The 21,853-nt window shown below is 42.1% G+C and overlaps 1 protein-coding gene across 4 annotated transcripts in view; it reads right to left on the bottom strand.

Annotated features, from left to right (window-relative positions):
• Positions 1-21,853, bottom strand: part of smtnb (smoothelin b) — a 276,452-nt gene that overhangs the window by 180,407 nt on the left and 74,192 nt on the right. For all 4 annotated transcript variants that reach the window (XM_048555897.1, XM_048555894.1, XM_048555895.1 and 1 more), the window contains exons 5-6: positions 21,467-21,627; positions 3,363-3,459 (exon numbers count right to left, since the gene is read on the bottom strand). In XM_048555897.1, the coding sequence (XP_048411854.1) occupies positions 3,363-3,459; positions 21,467-21,627 (258 nt within the window). The remainder of the gene's footprint in view (positions 1-3,362; positions 3,460-21,466; positions 21,628-21,853) is intronic.

Genomic DNA, 21,853 nt, shown 5'->3' with positions numbered 1-21,853 from the left:
ACTCTCCAGGTAGCTACTAGTTGGGCTTTGTCATTTTATTATCCATATTTGTTGTCTTATATCCTACTTTCTTCTGAATGTCATCAATTTTCCTTTGTTGATGTTCACTATATCACTGATCAGCAGGAAAAAGATGGTGCTTGGAACAAGGGAAGGCCAAATTGCCCACCTAGAGATCATATAGACATGTAGATTTAACTTGGAGGCCAATGTGATGTGATGCCAGGGAAAAAGATGCAGGCCCCCCTACTTAATGCCTACTTAAGGGCTTTTCCCTGCTGCCTCTAGTTTTCACCCAGTAGTGGGGGTGGGGATAAGAAGGAGAAATTCCAGAAGGTGGGCATGAGAAGAGCACCAGGGAGAGATAGGGGAAGCAAACCCCTTTTCCCCCTACCTTGCTTTATTCCTCTGCTTCCCACTCCCAGGACTTTATCCTCTCCTCTCACACCTCCTGAGTATTTTTGCTGTCCCCTCATCCGCTCCCAGTCCTTTAGCCTCCCCTCTCCTAGCTCTTGGACCTTTCTCCCTGCCACTTTGCCTCCTCCTCAGCTTTTTTCTTTTCTCCTTCCTGAGTTCTCTCTCCCCCTCTGCTGAATCCAGTATTTTCTCTGCATAAGCACAGTGTGGCCTTTGCGCATGATGTTTTGACATTATGATGTAGACTGTTTGGAATAGGGAGCATGCACTCTCTAGAGTTTAGATTTGAAACTCGTGCAATATAGGTGTTGGCTACATTCTAAAGGGTTTTAAAAATCAAGGTCAAAAAGTCCTTTTCAGAATGTTGACCCAACTAAACATATATCAGGGTTCAGGTGAAAAACCCCAAGAGTATCAATGAAAAATTGTTGATACTGTGGGGTTTGCGATAGGGAGGGTAATCATTGAAAGGCAATGGCTTGCTTTTTGTCTAAAAGTAATCAAGAATTGATCTTAGCTTAGAAAAACCCAGAGATTGAGAGCTTTTAGGGCAGTTTTGGAAGAGACTTGACGAGACTCAGAAACAAATATTGTTTCTCTCCCCAAAAAGACATACAGGACAGTTCAAGGAAAGCTCTGCTACATTAGTGTAAAAATTTAATTTGTGAAATTGTAAGACCAGGGCTGTTTGGTTATAAATCTGTAACTGATTAAAAGATTGAACCTAGTGTAAGCTTTCATGAGTATGCATATAAGAATACTGCACTTCACAGGTCAGAACTAGAAAGAAGCAGTTAAGTCAAATCTAATGATTTGATATGAAGAATAAATTTCTCTGCAAGTGATAGTTTCAGGAGTAGATGAAACTTTGTTTTGTTATGTGTTTTAAGATCTTTCAAATTGTGTCCCATTCTTAGAAACATGGATTGTTTATTATTTTCCTTTTGTTTAGTAAACTTCTGTGCTATTATTGAAGAAAATCTACGGCCTGACATTTCAGTGAATAACCTCCACGTTAAATTAGAAACAAAATACATGATTTATCAAGTCAGATATCATTCAGGGATCTGACTTCTTCAGTAGTTCCATCAGCCAGGATCAAAATAGCATTGATTGGCCCTGGTATTTGGGGGTTCATATGGATGTGGTGGTGGGAGGCTCTTGAGCAGGCCTACAGTTCCTCTGCCCACTAGGATTCAGTTAGTAGTCATGGGCCACCCTGTGGAGGATAACTCCTTTTTAATGGTTGAGTTGCAAGAGGCTTTTCTATATTTTACATTGAAGAATGTGGATTTAGTGTACCTCCAACTGTGAGCACTCTCCTCTTACCACATTGCAACCTGCAGCCGCTTCTAAGTTGGAGACCAGTTAATCGGCCTTCCAACTTTGAGTGTCCGTTGCCATCCTGAATTGGACAGCGAGAACGCCATTTGGTCATTTCAGGAGTGACTGTTCCTCACACAGTGCATGCTTCTGATCCTCATTTAAACCTGGAATCAACTCAGCACTTTGTAACAAAAGGCATTTCCAGAGTCATCGGTGGGGCAGTCTATAGAAAAGAAAACTGATGGGCATGCAACTGATGGCAACTGTGTAATTCATCAGAAAGCATGCAATTACTGCCAAGAAATAACTAAATGATCCATGGCTTCAAACAGATCTTGGTGACCATTTTTCTAGCGTGCCAATTCTATGAAAACTCTTGCACATCGAAACAGGATGAGTGTTTGATGGTCAATATCTCAGCTTCAATTACAGCACAAATAGATGTCACCCAATATTTAAGTATGATTGTGAGAGCAAAGACTGAAGTCATGTAAGCTCAGGCTGTTGCCACATAGCTGAGAATTCTGCATCAGCTTCAAGTTCACTCTGACTGTAAGTTTCCATGGCAACGTGTGGTTTGATAGTCATGCAATGTCTGTAACTGTATCTTCCCATTGCATAACTGGCTTCAGATGCACTGAAAAAAAATGTATAAAATTGGAGCAAGAGAAGGCCAGTCGCCCAATTAAGCTTGTTGTATCATTCAACATGATCCTTGCTGATCCTTGATCACATTGTTTTATTCCTGCTCTTTCTCCCCATACACATTGACACTTTAGTCTCTCAAAATTTCTCTATTTCATTCTGAAATATAATCAATGACTTGACCTCTGCAGCCTCCGCAAATTCAGCACGAGCTTGAGTGAAGAAATTTCTCCTCACTTCAGTCTGAAATGGTCTACCCCAAATCCTGAGTCTGGTACCCCTTGTTCTGGACTATCCAGCGAGGAGAAATATCATCATCACTGTGTCCAGTGGGTCCAGACTTGTCGTCAGATATTTGCACTTGACTGGACTAGACAAGTACAGGAACAGCTTGTCACAAGTCAAAAAATCTGCAACCGACCTATGCCAATGAAATAGTCATCAGCATGCAGCACTCTAATTAGTTAAGCCAGAAAAAGTTATTCAATAAAAGATGTGTAGGCCACACGATGTATGCAACATACAATATGTAGTACAGCTCTCAGGAAATTAACAAAATTGATCATTTTAATAATTAGTACTGCTGCCTGAAGAACATTCAAGGTCTCCGCTTCCACCACCTCTTGAAGAACGGAGTTCTGAATACTCATGACCCTCTACGAGCAAGAAATTCCTTATATACGGTTTAAATGGGCAATTCCTTCTTTTGAAGGAGTGATCCTTTGCCCTTGATCTTCCCTCGAGACAATAATCTTTCGGTGTGCCTGTATCCACTTTCCCAACAATGGCCTTGTTTTGACTACCAAATAAATAATGTCAGTTTTAATTATTAAATATCATTTTATTTGTTTGATCTGAAGAGAGTAAACAATAAAGATGTTACTTAAACTGAAAATATCTCAATCTGCACCACTTCAAGTCACATTCAAAAGTTTTTTCTAAGTTAAGTATTGCAAAGTAACCTCAATACATACCATCAGGCTCATCCCGGCTTCTCCACCTCTGGTTTTGAAGCTCTTGGGTTTGTGCTTGGATTCTATGTTGCTCCTGCAAGCTTTCAGTATCTTCTTCCTGAAAGCAACAGTTTTAGTCAGTAAGTTCAGTGCTCATATGAGAGGAGATCAAAAATATGAAAATAGACAGATTATGAAACACAAATGTTTATAATGAATGGCTCACAAATGTAACGCTTTTCAAACCTGTGTTATTTTTATCCCCTCAATTACCGTATAAAGATTAAAAAATAAGTCAATGATGAACATAGGAACAAAGGTAGCCTAATCAGGATCTTGAGGCTATTTCATCATTCCTTGAATTCATTGAGGTCCTCGGTCCTGAAGGTACACTTGCTGATGGTAGGTAAAAGGAAACCAGGAATGCTTAGAAGTATACAATTAAAGAAACACATGCTGAGCACTCCTGAATCCAAACAATTTTTTTTCCTGATTAGAAGAACTAATTAAAATACTGGGTATAGGTAAGGTGAACGGCAGATATCTTTCCCTAGCGTAGGGATATCAAGAGTAGGGGGTATATTTTTAAAGACATTAGGGCAATTTAAGTGGTCTGTGTGGAATGAACTTCCCAAGGAAGTGGTGGATGCAGGTACAGTGTCATTGAAGACATTTTAGATGAGTGTATGCCTAAGAGGCTTGGAGGGATATGGGCCAAACACAAGCAGGTGAGACAAGTTTAGATCAGTTAGTATTGACTGGTGGGACTGAAGTATCTGTTTCCAAGCTATATGACTATTTGACTCCCCTGGTGAGTGGTGGCCAATGATATTACCCATCTCAATTCATTTTTGACAATTGTGGTTCCCCAGTGATTGAACACTACTGTTGGTCAGCTGTTCATAGTCCTATTTTCAACTGTTCACTTTCCAACAATTTGTCCACTTTACTCAACTATGTCCATTTTCTGCATTCCTTCACTGTTCTACTAGTCCAGTGCCGATTGCCACTGACCGAGGATTTCACACAGAAAATTTAGGATAATATTTTTTATTGCTAAGTGCAAGTTGTATTGTTGGAGGGATTCTCACCCAGAAGGCCAAGTGAAATTTATTGCTGCATCTCACCCAACTCACCTCATCAACTAACTATCCCACAGCTTGGCACCCTTGGTTTATTTCTGGCCCAATCTTACACTGCATCATTCCTGTAACAATGTCATTTAGAACTAACCACTTTCATTTCTCTTTAATACCTGCCTCTCATTCTAGCAGGGAAAACAGCTCACAATAGGGCAGAAAAACAGTTAGTGGTTTGCCTGAAATTCAGTTTCTCACTCCTTGGATAGAGAACTTACTGACAATGACAACACCAAGTGGTTGACTGTACCCAATGCCTGGATCAGAGACTTTCTTGAACTACTGTACCAGGACCCACTGACTAAAGGCTGCCTCCATGCTTTTTCAGACAAGGTTTCCTGACTGTGTCTGCACTAAACAGCAAGACAAAAACAGAAATAATATGAACTTGGCATCTCTGGCTGAGACAGAAAAACAAAAGGCATTTTCATACAGGGTGCTGTGTGCATCCAAAGAAGCTCAGTGAGTGAACACTAAGAAAGCAAGCAAAAAGCTCAAATTTAGCCAGCTCCAATTCATGAGCTGGGTGCATGTCTGAGGTAGTGTCCTGTGGCAACATTGCAACACTTATCAGTGCAGGAGCAGGAAGTGGATTAGAGATACCACCAGGGTTCATAAAGGCCGAATTATGTCAGATGCCAATATCCCTGGGCACGCTGTACCTTTGGCTGGTGTCCAATCCCTGACATAAGTCTCTTTCGAAGCATCAAGCTGAAATCACCAGGGATTCACTTGCCTTTCACATCGAGAACTCTGACATTAGCTTGTTGGAGTTTAGCAATATTGGAAGTTGAACATTAATGATGCAAAAATAGCAGGTGCTAGAAATCAAACACCAACAAAATGTTGGAAAAAACACAAGTCTGGAGAGAAAGCAGTGTCAACAATTTGGTTCCAGCGACCCTCCAGAACGGATTTTAGCGAGGAAAAAGCTTCCATATGTGCTGAATAGGGATGGAGAGGGTGGAGTAAACAAAAGGTGAAGTGCCACTCAGCACAAGCTAGAAGAACAGCTTCTCATTGTCTGCTTGGGGACCCTGGAGCCTTCAGAATTTAAGTTCAAAAATTATAGGGCCTGAACACTACCTCCCATATCCTTACTCCAATTGCTGCATGCAAGGCCTTGTCCTATGGTTGCTATCACAACCAACCCATCATCAACAACTAACAGTCCTTATGTGCAGCTAGTAATTTCCCCAAGCTGACCTTTACCCATTCTTTAATCTGTCTGATTGTTCACTATTCCTCTGGGCTCCACCTCTTGACCTATTTTCTCCCACCAACCCATCATCACTGATAAACAACTTTTTCCTAGCTACAATTGGTTGAGGAAGGGTCACTGGACCCAAAACATCAACTCAGAAATTACAGTTAGCATCTAGAGAGAAAGCAGTCAATATTTTGTCTACAAAATCATGAGGGATATAGACAAGGTAAATAACAAGAAGCTTTCTCCCCCCCAGAGTGGGGGACTCAATTACTCGGGGTCATGAGTTCAAAGTGAGAGGAGGAAAGTTTATGGGAGATGTGCGTGGAAAGTTCTTTACGCAGGAGGGTGGTGGGTGCCTGGAACGCGTTGCCAGCGGAGGTGGTAGATGCAGACACGATAATGTCTTTTAAGATGTATCTGGACAGGTACATGGATGGGCAGGGAGCAAAGGGATACAGATCCTTAGAAAACAGATGACAGATTTAGACAGAGGATCTCGATTGGCACAGGCTTGGAGGGCCGAAGGGCCTGCTCCTGTGCTGTAATTTTCTTTTTTTTTGGTTCTTGGTCTAGACCCGAAAAGTCAGCTTTCCTGCTCCTCTGATGCTGCTTGGCCCGCTGCGTTCATCCAGTTCTACACCTTGTTATATCTGATACTCATGCAACTGTGTTGTCACAATTAGCCGTTACTTTCCAGGAGACAGAGGATGAAAATTGGGGGGGAAAAATCTAAAAAACAATATAACAAAGCAAATTAAGTGAAACTTAGTGTCTGAGCCCTTCCATAATTCATTCTATGAATTAATGTCCTATAGAGGACAGGATAGAAGTTTTGGTATACAATATCTTTCCAACAACTACATTTCACGTAGTTTATGAATCAGCAGCTCTGGGACAGCACTTGCATGTGAATAGAATGATATGAATGTTAACTGAATGATGAAGCAGATTTAAAAATTCATATTATTTCACACCACATACTCGTCACATGTCACAAGCAAGAAGTCAAACTAAAATTTTCAGATTTCTCCATTTTACAATAAGAAGCTGTATATGTTTCATACAAAATTGCATCAGTGAAGGAACCGCCACTGAACTGAATTGTGAAGAAGATCTGCCCACAGTCCTAAATCCATGACTCTCACCTTAGCCCTTTTTTGTTCTGCACTGAAACCAATTAGGCATTTCAGGCAGATATTTGCCAATAATACTGCTGAATGAGAAATTGCAAAACAGGCAAACAGTCTGATCTTGGCAAGATAAGTGCAAGCAAATCAGTGCAATCATTCCTTCTGTTGGTTCAACAGAGAACAAAAACATCCTTCCTCTTTTCTATGCAGTCTTAAATTTACCTTATTAATATGCTCAATTCAGATTTTGTGCTCTTGAATAATAGACAGTTATCACATTTTTACAATTTCTCACCTCTGGAAAGTGTAACTTTTGAAGTGATACAATACTTTTGCACTTATTTGTTGTACTGTACATCTACAAAATACTGGCAGGTTATTCGGTGGCAAACTTTGCAGACAAAAGCATGATTCTTTTTTCTGCTCTTTCATGGTATTTGGGCATTCTTGGTAGGGTCAGTATTTGTTGCCCATCAAAAACTGTTCTTGCACAAGTAATAGTGAACTTTGCTGAACCACTGCAATTCATGTGATTTAGGTATGTCAATGTGTCATTAAAAAGTGAGTTCTTGAACTGTGACCCAGCAATATCATACTAACACTTTTTTTAAAGTTGCTGGGTCACCGTTCAAGTCACAAGTGTCAGTCTGGGGACCATGCAGAACATTTTAATTCAAGTAAAAAATTTAAGTAGGTGGGATGAATAGCCTCATTCAGTTTCTTCTGTTAGATGTAATTCACGGCTCAGGGGTAATACTCCACCTGAGTCAGAAGACTGTGAAACTTGTACACCTTGTCCATGCTGGCACTTCAGACTGAAGATTTTTCTTTCAGATATGAGACATTAAAAAAAAGAGGCTTCAGCTAATCTCAAATGGATGTGAAAAATTTCCATGATCCTGTGTTTTTGTTGATCAATCAAAACTATTAGTTAATTGATAACATCATTGTCTCATTGCCAATTCTGGCCATTTACAAATTGATTGCCATGATTGCTGTATTGTAATTACACTCAAATTGTACTTATTTGGCTGTAAGGCACTTTGGAAAATCCAGAAGTGAGGCATGCTAATGCTACATAACAAATTGAAGCATTTTATTATCCTGCACCTATACCAAACATTATTTTTCTACTTCTTAACTATCTTTCCCTCCTGAGAAAAATGGCTACCGAAACAAGTCTCCTGCTTCAGACTGGAAGCATAACTCCACTTAAGAAAATTTAATGCTTAGATATCAAAATGTGGTAAGTCAAGTCATTAATGACTCTCTACCAATTCCTTCTGGAAGCAGATTGCTTTACCAGTCGATGAGAATCAGAACATCCGACTTGCTCAACCTCAAGGCTTGAGAGTACAGCACATAAAATAAGCATTAAGAAAAATACGAGACTGATAAAATTTCCAGCTGGCACAATCTCACTTCCAGAACTGACAAACATACTGGAAATGCAATATATTTACAGCATTTCCAATCTATCTTTAAACAGCAAGATGGATTTAAAATATTTCTCAATTCTTGAGATTTGTTACGCTGACAAAGTCAACATTCATTGTTTATCCTTAGTATGCCTTGAAAACCAGTGGTGGTCTGCCTGCTTGAAGCTGATTATAACTTGATAATCCAATTCAAGGGAAGGGGAGAACTAAAAGTGAATATGAACAGTGTGGAATTCCATGTGAGCCACAGCTGATAAAGATTTCATGGAAAATAAAGGAAGGGAAGAAAGGGAGCAAGAACCAGCAAAATTGTTAATAAGTTGTTGATTAGCAAACTTTATCCTCAAACATAGAAATGGAGATTTCCTCCAGGATGAGAAAAACATACCCAAGTATCAACACAGGCCAAATTGCTAGGAAATTTAATTGGGAAGATTATTTTTGTAAATATTTCTCCACTATTATACAGAGAATTAATTGGCATATGGCATTATACACCGACTGAAGATATTCCAGCAAAATAACTATTCACTTCATTTAATCTTGTGAATCCACATTTTTTTTAAACTGGGGGATGGGGGTAAGAGTTGCTAATAGTTTTAGTCAATTCAAAAAATGAACTCTCTCTTTTTTAATTAAACTCAAGTTGACATAACAAAGAATCCAATTCCATATTTGGATATTTTAGTCTGTGGCGTTCAGATAATGGCCTTATAGGAAATTCTGAACTGAGGATATGAATCACTAAACAACTCATCAAAACATTTCCTGTGACTGCATCAATGTCCTGTGATTGCCAGTAGGTGTCATCAGAACTCAGCATGTGAAAGGTTACAACATTTCCCTCCTCCACTCCATCAGCAAAGATAAACTATTGTATAGAATGCCACCTAATTTTTAATCTGGCTGTCCCATCAACATTTCCTATTCTGAAGCAAAATGTAACGAAGCAAAGTGTGAGGATTTTCTGCTATGTATCCCGCATGTCAGGGAGTCTCCTTGTCAAGTTGCCAGTAGAATTCTGCATTTCAACCTGAGGTACTATTGACACTCACTGCAACAAAGTAATCAACTATAATTATCTTTAAAGTCCCAGTTAAGCAGACGCGACTGTCTTGCAGTGTTTGCATTTTTAACTTTACACCTTCTTGGATCATAAACAGCAACAGTGACTGAAATTTCCAATTCTCTATATCAGAGCTATGTAGCTACATGGACGACATCTTTGTCATCATTAAACGCATGAAATTAAAGGAAACACACAAACTTATAAACAACACCCTCAATGGGATAAAATTCACCAGGGAGGAAGAACAGAACAAACAGCTCCCATTCCTGGACATCATGGTAGAGCGCAAGACAAATGGGGAACTGCAAACAAAAGTACACAGAAAAGCCACACGCAGGGACCAGGTACTGAACTTCAACAGCAACTACCCCAGCACACACAAACGAAGCTGGGTGAGAACATTATTTAAACAGGCAAAAACACACTGCAGCAACATGGAACTACGCTAATCAGAAGAAAACCTCTTCCAGGTTTTCAAGGATAACGGATATCCAAAAAAACTGGGTCAGAAGATGTCTACACGAACAACATCAGGAAGATACTACACACCCCGACACACTCATCATACTACCCTACATCAGGAACACATTGGAACTAGCCATTAGACTCCTACGACTGCTGGACATTAGAATGGCACACTAGCCCACATCAATCCTAAGACAACTGCTCATCTGAACTAAAGACCCACTCCCTACCATGGACAGGACCAATGTCATCTACAAAATCCCCTGCAGAGACTGTGAGAAACACTACATCGGACAAACAGGAAGGAAACTAACCACAAGGGTGCATGAACACCAACTGGCTACAGAAAGACGTGACCAGTACTCACTCATCTCAATCCACATGCACAAGGAGAACCACCATTTTGACTGGGGCAACACCAAAATCCTGGGACAAGCTAGGCAGAGACAGGCACAAGAATTTCTGAAAGCATGGCACCCCACAAAGCATGCTATTAATAAACACAGAACTCAACCCCATATACACTCCACTATTCTACAAAGCCAGCCAAATCAACACTGGAATAGAGAACTCCAGAAAACGAAACATGGATGAGACCTTTAGCAGCTGTTGTACTGAGCCAGGATAGAAACAAAAGATTTTATGCAGAAGGAATATAAGACCATAAGACACAGGAGTGGAAGGAAGGCCATTCGGGCCAGCGAGTCCACTCCGCCATTTAAATCATGGCTGATGGGCATCTCAACTCCACTTCCCCACACTCTCCCTGTAGCCCTTGATTCCTTGTGAGATCAAGAATTTATTGATCTCTGCCTTGAAGGCATTTAACGTCCCGGCCTCCACTGCACTCCATGGCAATGAATTCCACAGGCCAACTCTCTGGCTGAAGAAATGTCTCCACGTTTCCGTTTTAAATTTACCCCTCTAATTCTAAGGCTGTGCCCATGGGTCCTAGTCTCCCCGCTTAACAGAAATAACTTCCCAGCGTCCACCCTTTCTAAGCCATACAGTATCTTGTAAGTTTCTATTAGATCTCCCCTCAACCTTCTAAGCTCTAATGAATGCAATCCAAGGATCATTAGCCATTCATCGTACGTTTTCCTACCATTCCAGGGATCATCCGTGTGAATCTCCACTGGACACGCTCCAGGGCCAGCACGTCCTTCCTGAGGTGTGGGGCCCAAAATTGGACACAGTGAATTCAGGTCTGAATCTTTCTTTTTCTTGGTTAAGTCCAAGTACATTGAGGTTTAACAAAGGATTTCCACCATGATGGCTAGTACATTCTCATTGGTTATTAAGCCTGCTTCATTAATTATCTACCTATCAGTCTGCTGTCCACCGTGTCTGACTCTGGCTACAGCTTACCATGTGTCATTCTTGAAACAACTTGGTGCCCACACCATTTAATAAAAGTCTGTGCATGCTGACAAGCACTCAGTCCAGAGGTGCCCTGCACAGTTCCTGGTATTTTCCCAAGACATAGCAAACAGAGCAAAATTGTTGGCAGCTTTGCACACAGGAACCTGGATATCCTGCTGGACTGGGTAGTGCAGAAGCAGAATCTCCTCTTCTCCCAGGATCAGCAGTGAAGGTCAAGGTAAAATATCAGCCTGGTTGAGGTTGCCACCTGGGTCAGTTCAGTCTCAGCCATCAACAGGAATGCACACCACTGTAGAAAGTAGGTCAATGACATTCTCAGATTCACCAGTGTAATTACCACCACCTTATCTCCATTACCCCACTCATGCTCTCTTTCTGCTATTGTACCTGTCTCCTTCCAAGGCTCATGCTCTACTACTCATTGCCTGCAACGTCTTCCCCATCCATTTGCTCTCCTCTACCCCACCTCCTGACAGTATTAACTGCATGCCTTCTAAAATGCCTAAATCACTGCTCAAGGTGCCACCCCATCAGCACAAAAATAGCCGTGCCCACCCAATTTCAACTTCCTTAATATCTGCTTTTCTCATTCCAGGAAAAACAGCCACAGGAGGGGAGAAGGCATATATCAGGTAGTCTGTCATTTGGCTTGTCATCACTTGTGGAGGACATCGTGGCCACTCAGGTGTCCAAAAGACTATGTTCAAGCACCTGGAAATGAAATAGAAAGCTACCCTTGACTTACTGTGCCAGCATCCCTGACCAAAGACTCTCCCTGTTTACCTGAGGCCTGCTGCCAACTATATCAAAGTTAATTAATGTCTTTTTGTCTGCACTAAAGGGCAAGACAAGGCACTGGTAATATGAGCCTGGCATCTCTGGCTGCGGAGGCCATGTGCAAAAAGGCAAGGTAGGGATGCTGTAAGCATCCAGGTAGGGTCAAAACAAGCAAGCACTGATAGCAAGCAAAAAGCCTGGAGATGTATCCTGCTGCTGTCCGTAGCTTAGTTTGTGTGCCTCAGCACATAGTGCCCTTGCAGTGTATTAAAATGATGGGCTGTACTAGCAACTAAGATGCAGTGTTGAAGTGCAGAAGTATCCTATAGGTGGATTAGAGATCTAACATGAGGGCTCTGAGAGGCTGGTGCATATCAGATGCCAATGTCTATGGGGATATGGTGTGTGCCCAAGATGTGTGTGCCTGGTGTCCCCCAGACGTCCATTTTTGGAGCTGAATTCACCAGGTATTTGTTCTGATTTCATTGTTGGCATTTCTCAACTTCAACTTGTTTGGCAAGATAGATAGCTGAATATTAATGATCTGAGTTGGGCAGATAGCAAGGGATTTAACAAGCAATAATCCCTCAATTGGCAACTCAACACTGCCTAGCAAGAAAGTTGTCATGTCACTGTTCAAAAGCACAAATGATGGAGCAAGACAGTCCCAACATCAACATGATCCTTATCAGACAGCTCATCTGGTTGTGCGACAAATCTGAGTCCACATCACCCAGACCCCTACATACTTAGTTTGGGGTCTAAAAATGTTAGAATCATAGATCCCTACAGTGTGGAAACAGGCTCTTTGGCCCAATAAGTCCACACCGACCCTCACAGCATCCCACGTAGACCCATCACCCTATAGCATAGCCAATCTGCACATCCCTGAACACTATGGACAATTTAGCATGGCCAATCCACCTAACCTGCACATATTTCGACTATTTAGGAGGAAACCCATGCAGACCTGAGGACAATGTCTGTTGGAGTTTGCACAGTTGCCTGACGGCCTAATGTGGGTTTCTTCCACCAGTCCAAAGACATGCAGGTTAGGTGAACAGGCCTGGTAAACTGGTCCACCTTACCCAAGGATGTGCAAGCTAGGTGGGTTGGCCACGGTAAAATGTAGGGATTCTAGGTGGGATGCTCTTCAGAGGGTTGTGCACACTCTGAACTTAATGCCTGTTTCCACACAATAGGGATTCATAGGTGCCAGCACTCTAACTGTACCTGAAAAGCTTGGATCAGGGTATGTGTAATTCTGAGCAGATCTTCATTATCATTGGTAGAATGTTGTCAGGGCAATTTAGTTTTGTGCTTTTAGTTGTTTCTTGACATTCAAGTATCATTTAAATTCAAATAAAATCCAAGTTACTTTCAGGATCTCAAGCCAGTCTTCAGGCAAGTTCTCAAGGCATGAATTGATGGAAACTTGCATGTTGCAGTGAATGATGAATTAATTAATAAAACCAAATCTAATGAATTTTTCCTAAGCAATGGTACAGGAAAAGGAATCATTATTTATGACAAAATGCTCAATCCTTTTGAAATACAGTAATTAAAGCTCTGGAGACACTGTCCAAATTATTGAACATAATCTCATCATGGTCCTTTTGTTGGAAGAGCTGGATGTTTCTTCGGGGCAGGAACCCAATTTACGGATTTTCAACCCCTGCCAGTGTTCCATCGCAGAGCAAACTGTTGCACCTCAGCAGGATAGCATGTTGGAAATCAAACTCCACTATTCCCAGAGTCATCAAAAGGTTAAAGATTATTTCAAAGTATGCAGAAGTCCCCAGTTTACCTGTCTTTTTAGATGCAGCTTTATAGAAAGCACAGACCAGGTTTCAGTATTTTTTAACAACAGTTACTATTTATTGTGCATGAATAAATTCTAGCTACACTTAAACAATTATGAACTGTCAACATATAACTCAACTAGTTAAAACCCAAATTCCCCTTCCAAAAGTCACCTGACATGTAGACAGAAAAAAAGTGAATGGAAGAAAATATTGGGAAGGCAGTTCCATGATTTCTGTCTATAGGGTTCATTTAGATGATCCTTTTTCTGAACATCAAAAATATACAAATACAGAAAACACCCAGCAATAGGCCTTTCAACCATTGCAAACTGCCCAGCCATTCAATGTGGTCATGGCTGATCATTCAACTCGGTACCCTGTTCCTGCTCTTATCACCATACTCTTTTGCTCCCGTTAGTCCCAAGAACCATATCTAAGTCCTTCCTGAGATCATTCAATGCTTTGGCCTCAACTATTTTCTGTGGGAGAGAATTCCACAGTCTCACCACTCTCTGAAGGAATTACCTTTTCCCATCTCCTAAATGGCATACCCTCTATTCCATTTTGCTGGGACATGCTGTTTGGTTAACTGGTAAGGAAAAATAAACAGCATTTATAGAATCCCTACAGCATGGAAGCTGGAAGCAGGCCACTCAGCCCACCGAGTCCCTATTGACCCTCCAAAGAGCATCCACCCTATCCCCATAACCAATCCATATATCCCGCATATCCCTAGAAAGTATGGGCAATTTAGCATGGACAATCCACCTAACCACCGCCAACCCCAACCCCGCACCCCCTCCCCCACATCTTTGGACTGTGGGACAAAACTAAGGCACCCAGGGAGAATGGGTGGCTGACTGTCTGTGGAGTTCTGCACAAGGCTGGAATAAAAACCAGGTCCCTGGTGCTGTGAGGTGGCAGTGCCAACCACTACAGCACTCCATTCTTGATTTCTTTAGGCTTTAGATGGTTTTAACTAAAGAGACAAAGCAGCATCCTCCTTCCTGGAGGTCCAAAGGCCTCTGACTATTTTGTTCACACCTTCAAACTATTAAACTACCTGGGAACCAACCACAGTTGTTGGCAGGTAGAGGATCTTTGTCACGACAGCTGGTCAGCTGAATCTTCGTACACACTCCTCGAAACCAGTTTGTCTACAACTATACATCTCCCACTTGTTGAACAAGTAATAATGAAAATAGTATTTACAATAATTGCTGTCAAGTTGCTTTTAAAATGTGCCGCAATCCCTTCCACAATCTTTGCTTTTTGAAGCTGCCCTTTTTGTCTCATTTTAGTCACAAATAAAAATGAGAACATGAAAAGCATGATGTTTACAAAACCTTCCCAGCTCAAGTGCCACTTTGCTTCCCTAACACCCATAAAGCAAGTAGGTTCTGCCTGACCAATCCAAGCATTCTCAAATATTTGCCTGCATAAAGAATAACCTTCCTAGCTACAAAAACAGAAGTTGCTGTAAAAGCTCAGCAGATCTGGCTGCATCTGTGAAGAGAAATCAGAGCTAATATTTCAGGTCCAGCAACCTTGATTCAAAACTGTTTTTTTCCTGCTTACCATTCGTTCTCAAGATGGGTCACTGGACCCAAAATGTTGATTCTGATTTCTCTCTCAGATGCTGCTAGAATTGCTCAGCTTTTCCAGAAACTTGTGTTTTTGTTTCCCAGATATTTGGTTTGGAGTGAGCAGCATTATTCTATGGAATCTTCTTCTTCCTCCAGGTGAATTTGCTAACATAGTTCGTGCTCTGTGCACTTCCACTGATACTGCTGAGCTGCCAGCTTCTCCTTTTGGCTGGTAGGCCCTAGGGGCAGAAGGATGACCATCAAGGATAGGTGTCACAAAGGTAACTAATGTGCAGTGCCCATAAAATGCAGCACCAAGATAATAAACATTCCCTGTGACTAGAATGGATAAAAAGCATGGGCAGTGAGATTTTCCAATATCACTGGGTTCCTAGTGCAGGGCACAATAGTCTGCAGCTGTGTGGCTTTGACAGCACTGTATCGCCAATCGCCAACCACCAACATACAGAGTTCGTCACCTGAAAAGACTCCCACTTCATCACTGTCTGGCTCATCTGTGAACATAAGTGCCAGAGTCTGGAGGTTTGAGTCAGATATCCTGGATGGTGTCACAAAACATACACATGAGAAACTTAAACGGTCCATGCATCTTTCCAAAGTCTTAAGCTATGCATCTCTGCTGGGAGACCAGGGCTACTCCCATCCATTCATGGCTGATGACACCTTTACAAAGCATTTAAACTGCCGTAGAATATTGTACTGCCCATAATTCTACCAGATCCACAGTGGAACAGACCAAAGTCTTCCTTAACATATGAGATTTTGATGTCTGGGACCACTACATTGGAGTTATGCTATATAACCCAGAAAAAAGTGTGCTGCATAATTCTGATATGCTATGCCTTTCGCAACTGGAACCAAATAAAGAGGTATTGGTGGTCCTGGATGCAGATGGAGTGGGGAAATTGTGAATGATTCTCTGCAGAAACGAATGTGGGCACTGACCGGAGGCACTCAGCACTACAAACTTCTACTTCCACAAGAAATGAGCTGAACTTAGATTTCCTTCCACTGTGTCCCTTATTAGCTTTCTAGCAATAGGCCCCAAGTCAGTTCACAGTACACGTGGACATCTTTATTTATGAATTCCTAGAACATTACTATTGACGCAAAATGAATTATTATCCATATGACTTTTGCTTAGAACATTTAGGAGACAGAAGCATTCATGAGACAAGGCAGTATCTTTGCAAGGTTCAGAGTTTGGGGATTTTTAAGATTTCAGCCAGCATATGCAGTTATTCAGTACTTGTGTGTTGTAGTATTTCATGGAAGATAGCAGCAGGTTTGAAGCAGTCACAAGTTACCTCCTTTATACTCTTCCATTATCATTCAGCTGTCAATGCTTTGCAGTTTGCATACATTGGTAAATTGCATTAAAATGTTTCAACTTCCTGTAAGACACTGTTTAACAACAAAGAGGCAGCATTTTGCACAGCTTCTCTTGACAGGCCACTGAGCTGTGAGGAAAAGTGGAGATGTGAACGTTCCATTGTACACATCAGTCTTAAATCGAAGTGTTTCCCTGTAAAGCTGAAAAGATTAGATTAGATTCCCTACAGTGTGGAAACAGGCCCTTCGACCCAACAAGTCCACACCGCCCCTTGCAGCTTCCCACCCAGACCCATCCACCTATAACCCACACACCCCTGGACCCTACGGGCAATATAGCATGGCCGATCCACCTAGCCTACACATCTTTGGACTGTGGGAGGAAACCGGAGCACCTGGAGGAAACCCATGCAGACATGGGGAGAATGTGCAAACTCCACACAGACAGTTACCTGAGGCTGGAATCAAACACGGGTCCCTGGCACTGTGAGGCTGCAGTGCTAACCACTGAGCCACTGTGCTGCCCAATGGGATTCAATGTTGCCTGCAGAGATCTGTGGATCTGATTCTACCGTCCTACTCAAATTGGGTTTCAGTATGGATGAGCTCTGTAGGGCAGGCTCCTACCACAATGCTTTTTGCCTCAATGTGGTCTACATTTTTTTTTCTTCATTTGTTAACAGGAAGAAGGCATCGCAGGCTAGGCAGCATTTATTGCCTATCTCCAATTGCCCAGGAGGGCAGTTCAGTGTCAACCACATTGCTGTGGGTCTGGAGTCATATGTAGGCCAGACCAGGTAAGGATGGCAGTTTCCTTCCCTAAAAGACATTAGTGGGCACCTACGCTCGGTTCGCAATAAATAACTGCGCCTCCCAGTCGCAAACCATTTTAACTCCCCCTCCCATTCCTTAGAACGGCATGTCCATCCTGGGCCTCCTGCAGTGCCACAATGATGCCACCCGTAGGTTGCAGGAACAGCAACTCATATTCTGCTTGGGAACCCTGCAGCCCAATGGTATCAATGTGGATTTCACCAGCTTCAAAATCTCCCCTCCTGCCACTGCATCCCGAAAACCAGCCCAACTCGTCCCCGACTCCCTAACCTGTTATTCCTCTCACCTATCCCCTCCTCCCACCTCTAGCCGCACCTCCATTTCCCAAACTACTAACCTCATCCTGCCCCCTTGACCTGTCCGTCCACCCCGGACTGACCTATCCCCTCCCTACCTCCCCACCTATCTTCTCCTCTATCCATCTTCCGTCTGCCTCCCCTTCTCTCCGTATTTATTTCAGAATCCAAAGGGTCTAGGCGCGAAACGTCAGCTTTGGTGCTCCAAGAATGCTGCTTGGCCTGCTGTGTTCATCCAGCTCCACACTGTTATCTCGGATCTCCAGTTCCCATTATCTCCTATCCGTGAACCAGGTAGGTTTTTCCCCCGACAATCAGCAACGCAGTCATGGTCATTATTAGATTCTTAATTCCAGAATTTGTTTTTTCCATTGAATTCAAATTCCACCATCTGCTGTGTCAGGATTTGAACCCAGATCCCCAGAATATTATCTGGGTCTCTGAATAACAGTCCAGCAATCATACCATTGGGCCATTGCCTCTCCCATTAAAGTATAATGCAGTCGCCAATGTGAAAGTTCGAGGATCACTATTTGTCTGATGCTTTTTGCTTTCAAAGAGTTGGTTGCTTGTCTGAGCTGAGCCATATTTGTCTATTACAGCTTCTTTCATCTAGGGGTGTCTGAAAAGAATGCTTATATGTCAAATGGGTACAACCAACAAGTTTGACAACAACAATGAGATTACAACTCATATTTTAGGAGTCAGTGAAGATGCATATACAAAGTTACATAATTATTTATAACAAATATTAATCATATCGCATGTGCACTCATTTTCTTTTTCCTTCCTATCAGATCTAATTGCATCCTCTGGGTCCTCAGCTGGAGTAGAGGCAACCTGTTCTGTAGTTGTCTCTGTGGCTCTGGAAGATACAGCTGGTGGTCCCCAAGTGAGGTTAGGTCTAAGGGATCAGGCCTACAGAACGTGTCCTGCCAGATGCAGACTCACCCTTGGCTTGACCTTCTGCAGGCTTTTGTATCACAGGTGGGGTAAGGTGGAGAAGCTGGGGATCTTTAGAGTGTTGAGTGGAGGCTTCACAGGAGTCAGTGTGTGGTGCCTTCTCCATTTGGCTGTCTATTAGTATTAGCCCACCTCCCTGCGAGGAAAGGGCATCGATGGTTACAACAATGGAATGCAGATTTGTGCACATATCTGGCAGGCATTGAGAGTACTGGACCTGGGTCGACAGAGACAGCTAACGTGTCCTTGAAAGTGGCCTGATCTAAGTATGCCATGGCCAGCACGTAACTGATAACGTTGATGGACTCTTCCATCCTTTTGATCAAGTTTACCTGACAAACCTGTGTCCTATTGCTGAGCCTCTCTGTGCATTAATGGGCAAGACCATGTGATCTTCTTCAACTTGGGGCTGAGCAGGTGCCTGAGTTCTGGCAGTCCTCCATGTCAGCATCCTGGAACATTTTTTACTTGGCTGGCTGCGGAGGCATGTCACAGCTCATCAAAATGTGCTCCCGCATCTAAGCGTACACACCAAGTTGAAGATCTAAATTGGCGAGGGCACAGGTGAAAATCTTGCTTCTGACAGGTAAGTGCTACCTCCTCAGAGCTGGCAATTGAACTCAATGTGGATGGCACAAGCCTCCTTCACCTTCCAGAGGGAAATTTATTTGTGCAAAAGGAGCAAAAGCTTATTCTGAACAAGTTAGCAATGACTTTATTGGGACAGCTACACAGGACAGCACAATGAAGCTCACTCAGTTGTTTGGAAATGGAGATGAGTCCCCACACAAGCAGGTATACTCTTTATCATACAACTTCAGGAATATTTCCTCAGACAGGTGTGGAGTCAAATATCTGTTACTCTGCCAATTTCATTGCCCTTCTGGCCTGGTTATAAAAGATTTATTTTCCTGCATTGACACAAAGGCAGAGGTGATGTGGTGTTCCCAGTGAATAGATAGCAAGTGCAGAGGGCAGGAAATATCAGTAGTTTGGGAGAATGAGGTGGATGAGAGCCATTGTGTGGACATGTTGCATACAAAAAAGAGAGAGTTGCAGTCTATGAATTAGATTTAAGTAGTGGTAGCCCTGAGTGTGAGGTAGCACAGAGAAATTGGTGGCAGTTGAGCTTGCTGAACACAGAAGATCATTTAATCTTCTTGTAGCGTTGCTGGGTATTTCTTTTGCCCCAGGGCACTGCACTGTCTTGCGTCAGCTAGATGAAGATAGCAACCTATTTGGTGCACCTGCAGGAAAGATCACTCCCCTTCTGTTGACAAGCATTCAACAGGACCTGCGGGTATTGAGAGAAAACAGGAATGCCATCTTTCTTTTCTATGCCATTTTCCGAGTTCAAACAATGCAGGACCGCAGCATATGGGCCAGTTCCTGCAGCGATGGAAATGCTGTGAAGTTGGGGGTTAAAATATGGCGCCAACAGTGTGAATGTCACAAAGTTAGGCCAGCAGTAATCGCTTCCAAATTGCTTTTGTTTGATTCACGTGCCAGGTGCTGAAGAGGTCAGTTGCATAATTAATGAGCTAAAAAGTAGACAGTTGCATAAGAAAAGTCAATGTGGAGCATTGTAATCCTCATGATTGTTAAACTTTGTCCTGGTCTACCCTAGGGTAATTAAAATCACCAACTGTCCCAACCCTATTTATCCTGCAGGTATCCAATAATCAGCTTAAAAATGCTCTCTTCCACTTCCTCCCTGTTTATTTGGAGATCTTAAACTTCAAAAGGCATCATGTTACTCTTGAGCCAATCTTGTACTTCGCATGTTTAAATACAGTCAATAAACCTGAAGAAAGCCTGTACAAACATTGCTAACATAAGTCAGCAGCATTTTCTGCAGGAAGGGCAAGAAATAATAAGGGAACCAGGATTTCTGGGTACCACATGTCCCTTACACTGAATATGATGCACCTAGGTCAAGGTGAACTCTATATCTCAAATATTCAAGCTAATCTGATGTCAAAAAACTGAAGGACAAACAGAAATAACCAATTACAATCAAAGTAGCATATCAGCTGTGAGCACATATCTCTCTCTTATACCAATTAAATATCAGTACCAGAAATAACGGGCCTGTCACAGCAAAAGACACTAAGCTGCTAACAGCAAACAGAAATATGCAAAAACAACAGGTGTTCCAATGGCAATTACATTTGACAAGTTATTAAATCACTTCAAGTTGTCAGTTCAAACTGAAATGTCAAGGATCACTTGTTTTAGCAGGTAATACAAGCATTTACTTTTCCTTGATAACGAAGTGTGAAGCTGGATGAACACAGCAGAACAAGCAGCATCTCAGGAGCACAAAAGCTGATGTTTCGGGCCAAGACCCTTCATCAGAGACCCTTCTCTGATGAAGAGTCTAGGCCCGAAACGTCAGCTTTTGTGGTCCTGAGATGCTGCTTGGCCTGCTGTGTTCATCCAGCTCCACACTTTGTTATCTTGGATTCTCCAGCATCTGCAGTTCCCATTATCTCTGATCATTTACTTTTCCTTTTTTGTCCTGATTTGTATTTAATGATTGGAAAGAAACATACAAATTACTAATTTATATTTTTGGTGATTTGTGTTTTAAAGTGCTCATCAAGGCAGTTAACATCCTTTACAATGCACAGAACTGAAAATAGATTAAATCGATTTGTTTAGTGAAATACTCACTTGTGTTTGAAGAGCATTCTCCATGTCATTAGTAGGTCGTTCCTTGCTTGACCATGTTGTTTGTGATGTGATGTTCAGAGGGCAAGTGCTGGTTGTTCTTTCATTTTGATGTGCTCTGTTACGGACTAACATGCCAACTGGCTTGTCTGGCATGGATGCACCTGAATTACCAGAAAATAAACAAACAGTCTTTGTGGTGTACAAGGAATCCTGGAACACATTCTTAGATTGCTGCAAATCAATCTAGCCAGAAATTTCAGTGCAATCTTAGAGAAAATGTTGCACCATTAGAAGTACAATTTCCAAATGTAAAAATTAACAGTGGTCCTAACTGTTCACTCAGGCACACAACTTAAGGTTATATGATTATTTGGTCACTTAAAGTTC

Source organism: Stegostoma tigrinum, chromosome 26 (assembly GCF_030684315.1).
Source record: "Stegostoma tigrinum isolate sSteTig4 chromosome 26, sSteTig4.hap1, whole genome shotgun sequence".
In the NCBI taxonomy this organism is placed as follows: domain Eukaryota; kingdom Metazoa; phylum Chordata; class Chondrichthyes; order Orectolobiformes; family Stegostomatidae; genus Stegostoma; species Stegostoma tigrinum.
Note: the sequence above shows the minus strand (reverse complement) of the source record. Positions and strands in the feature narration are given on the sequence as shown.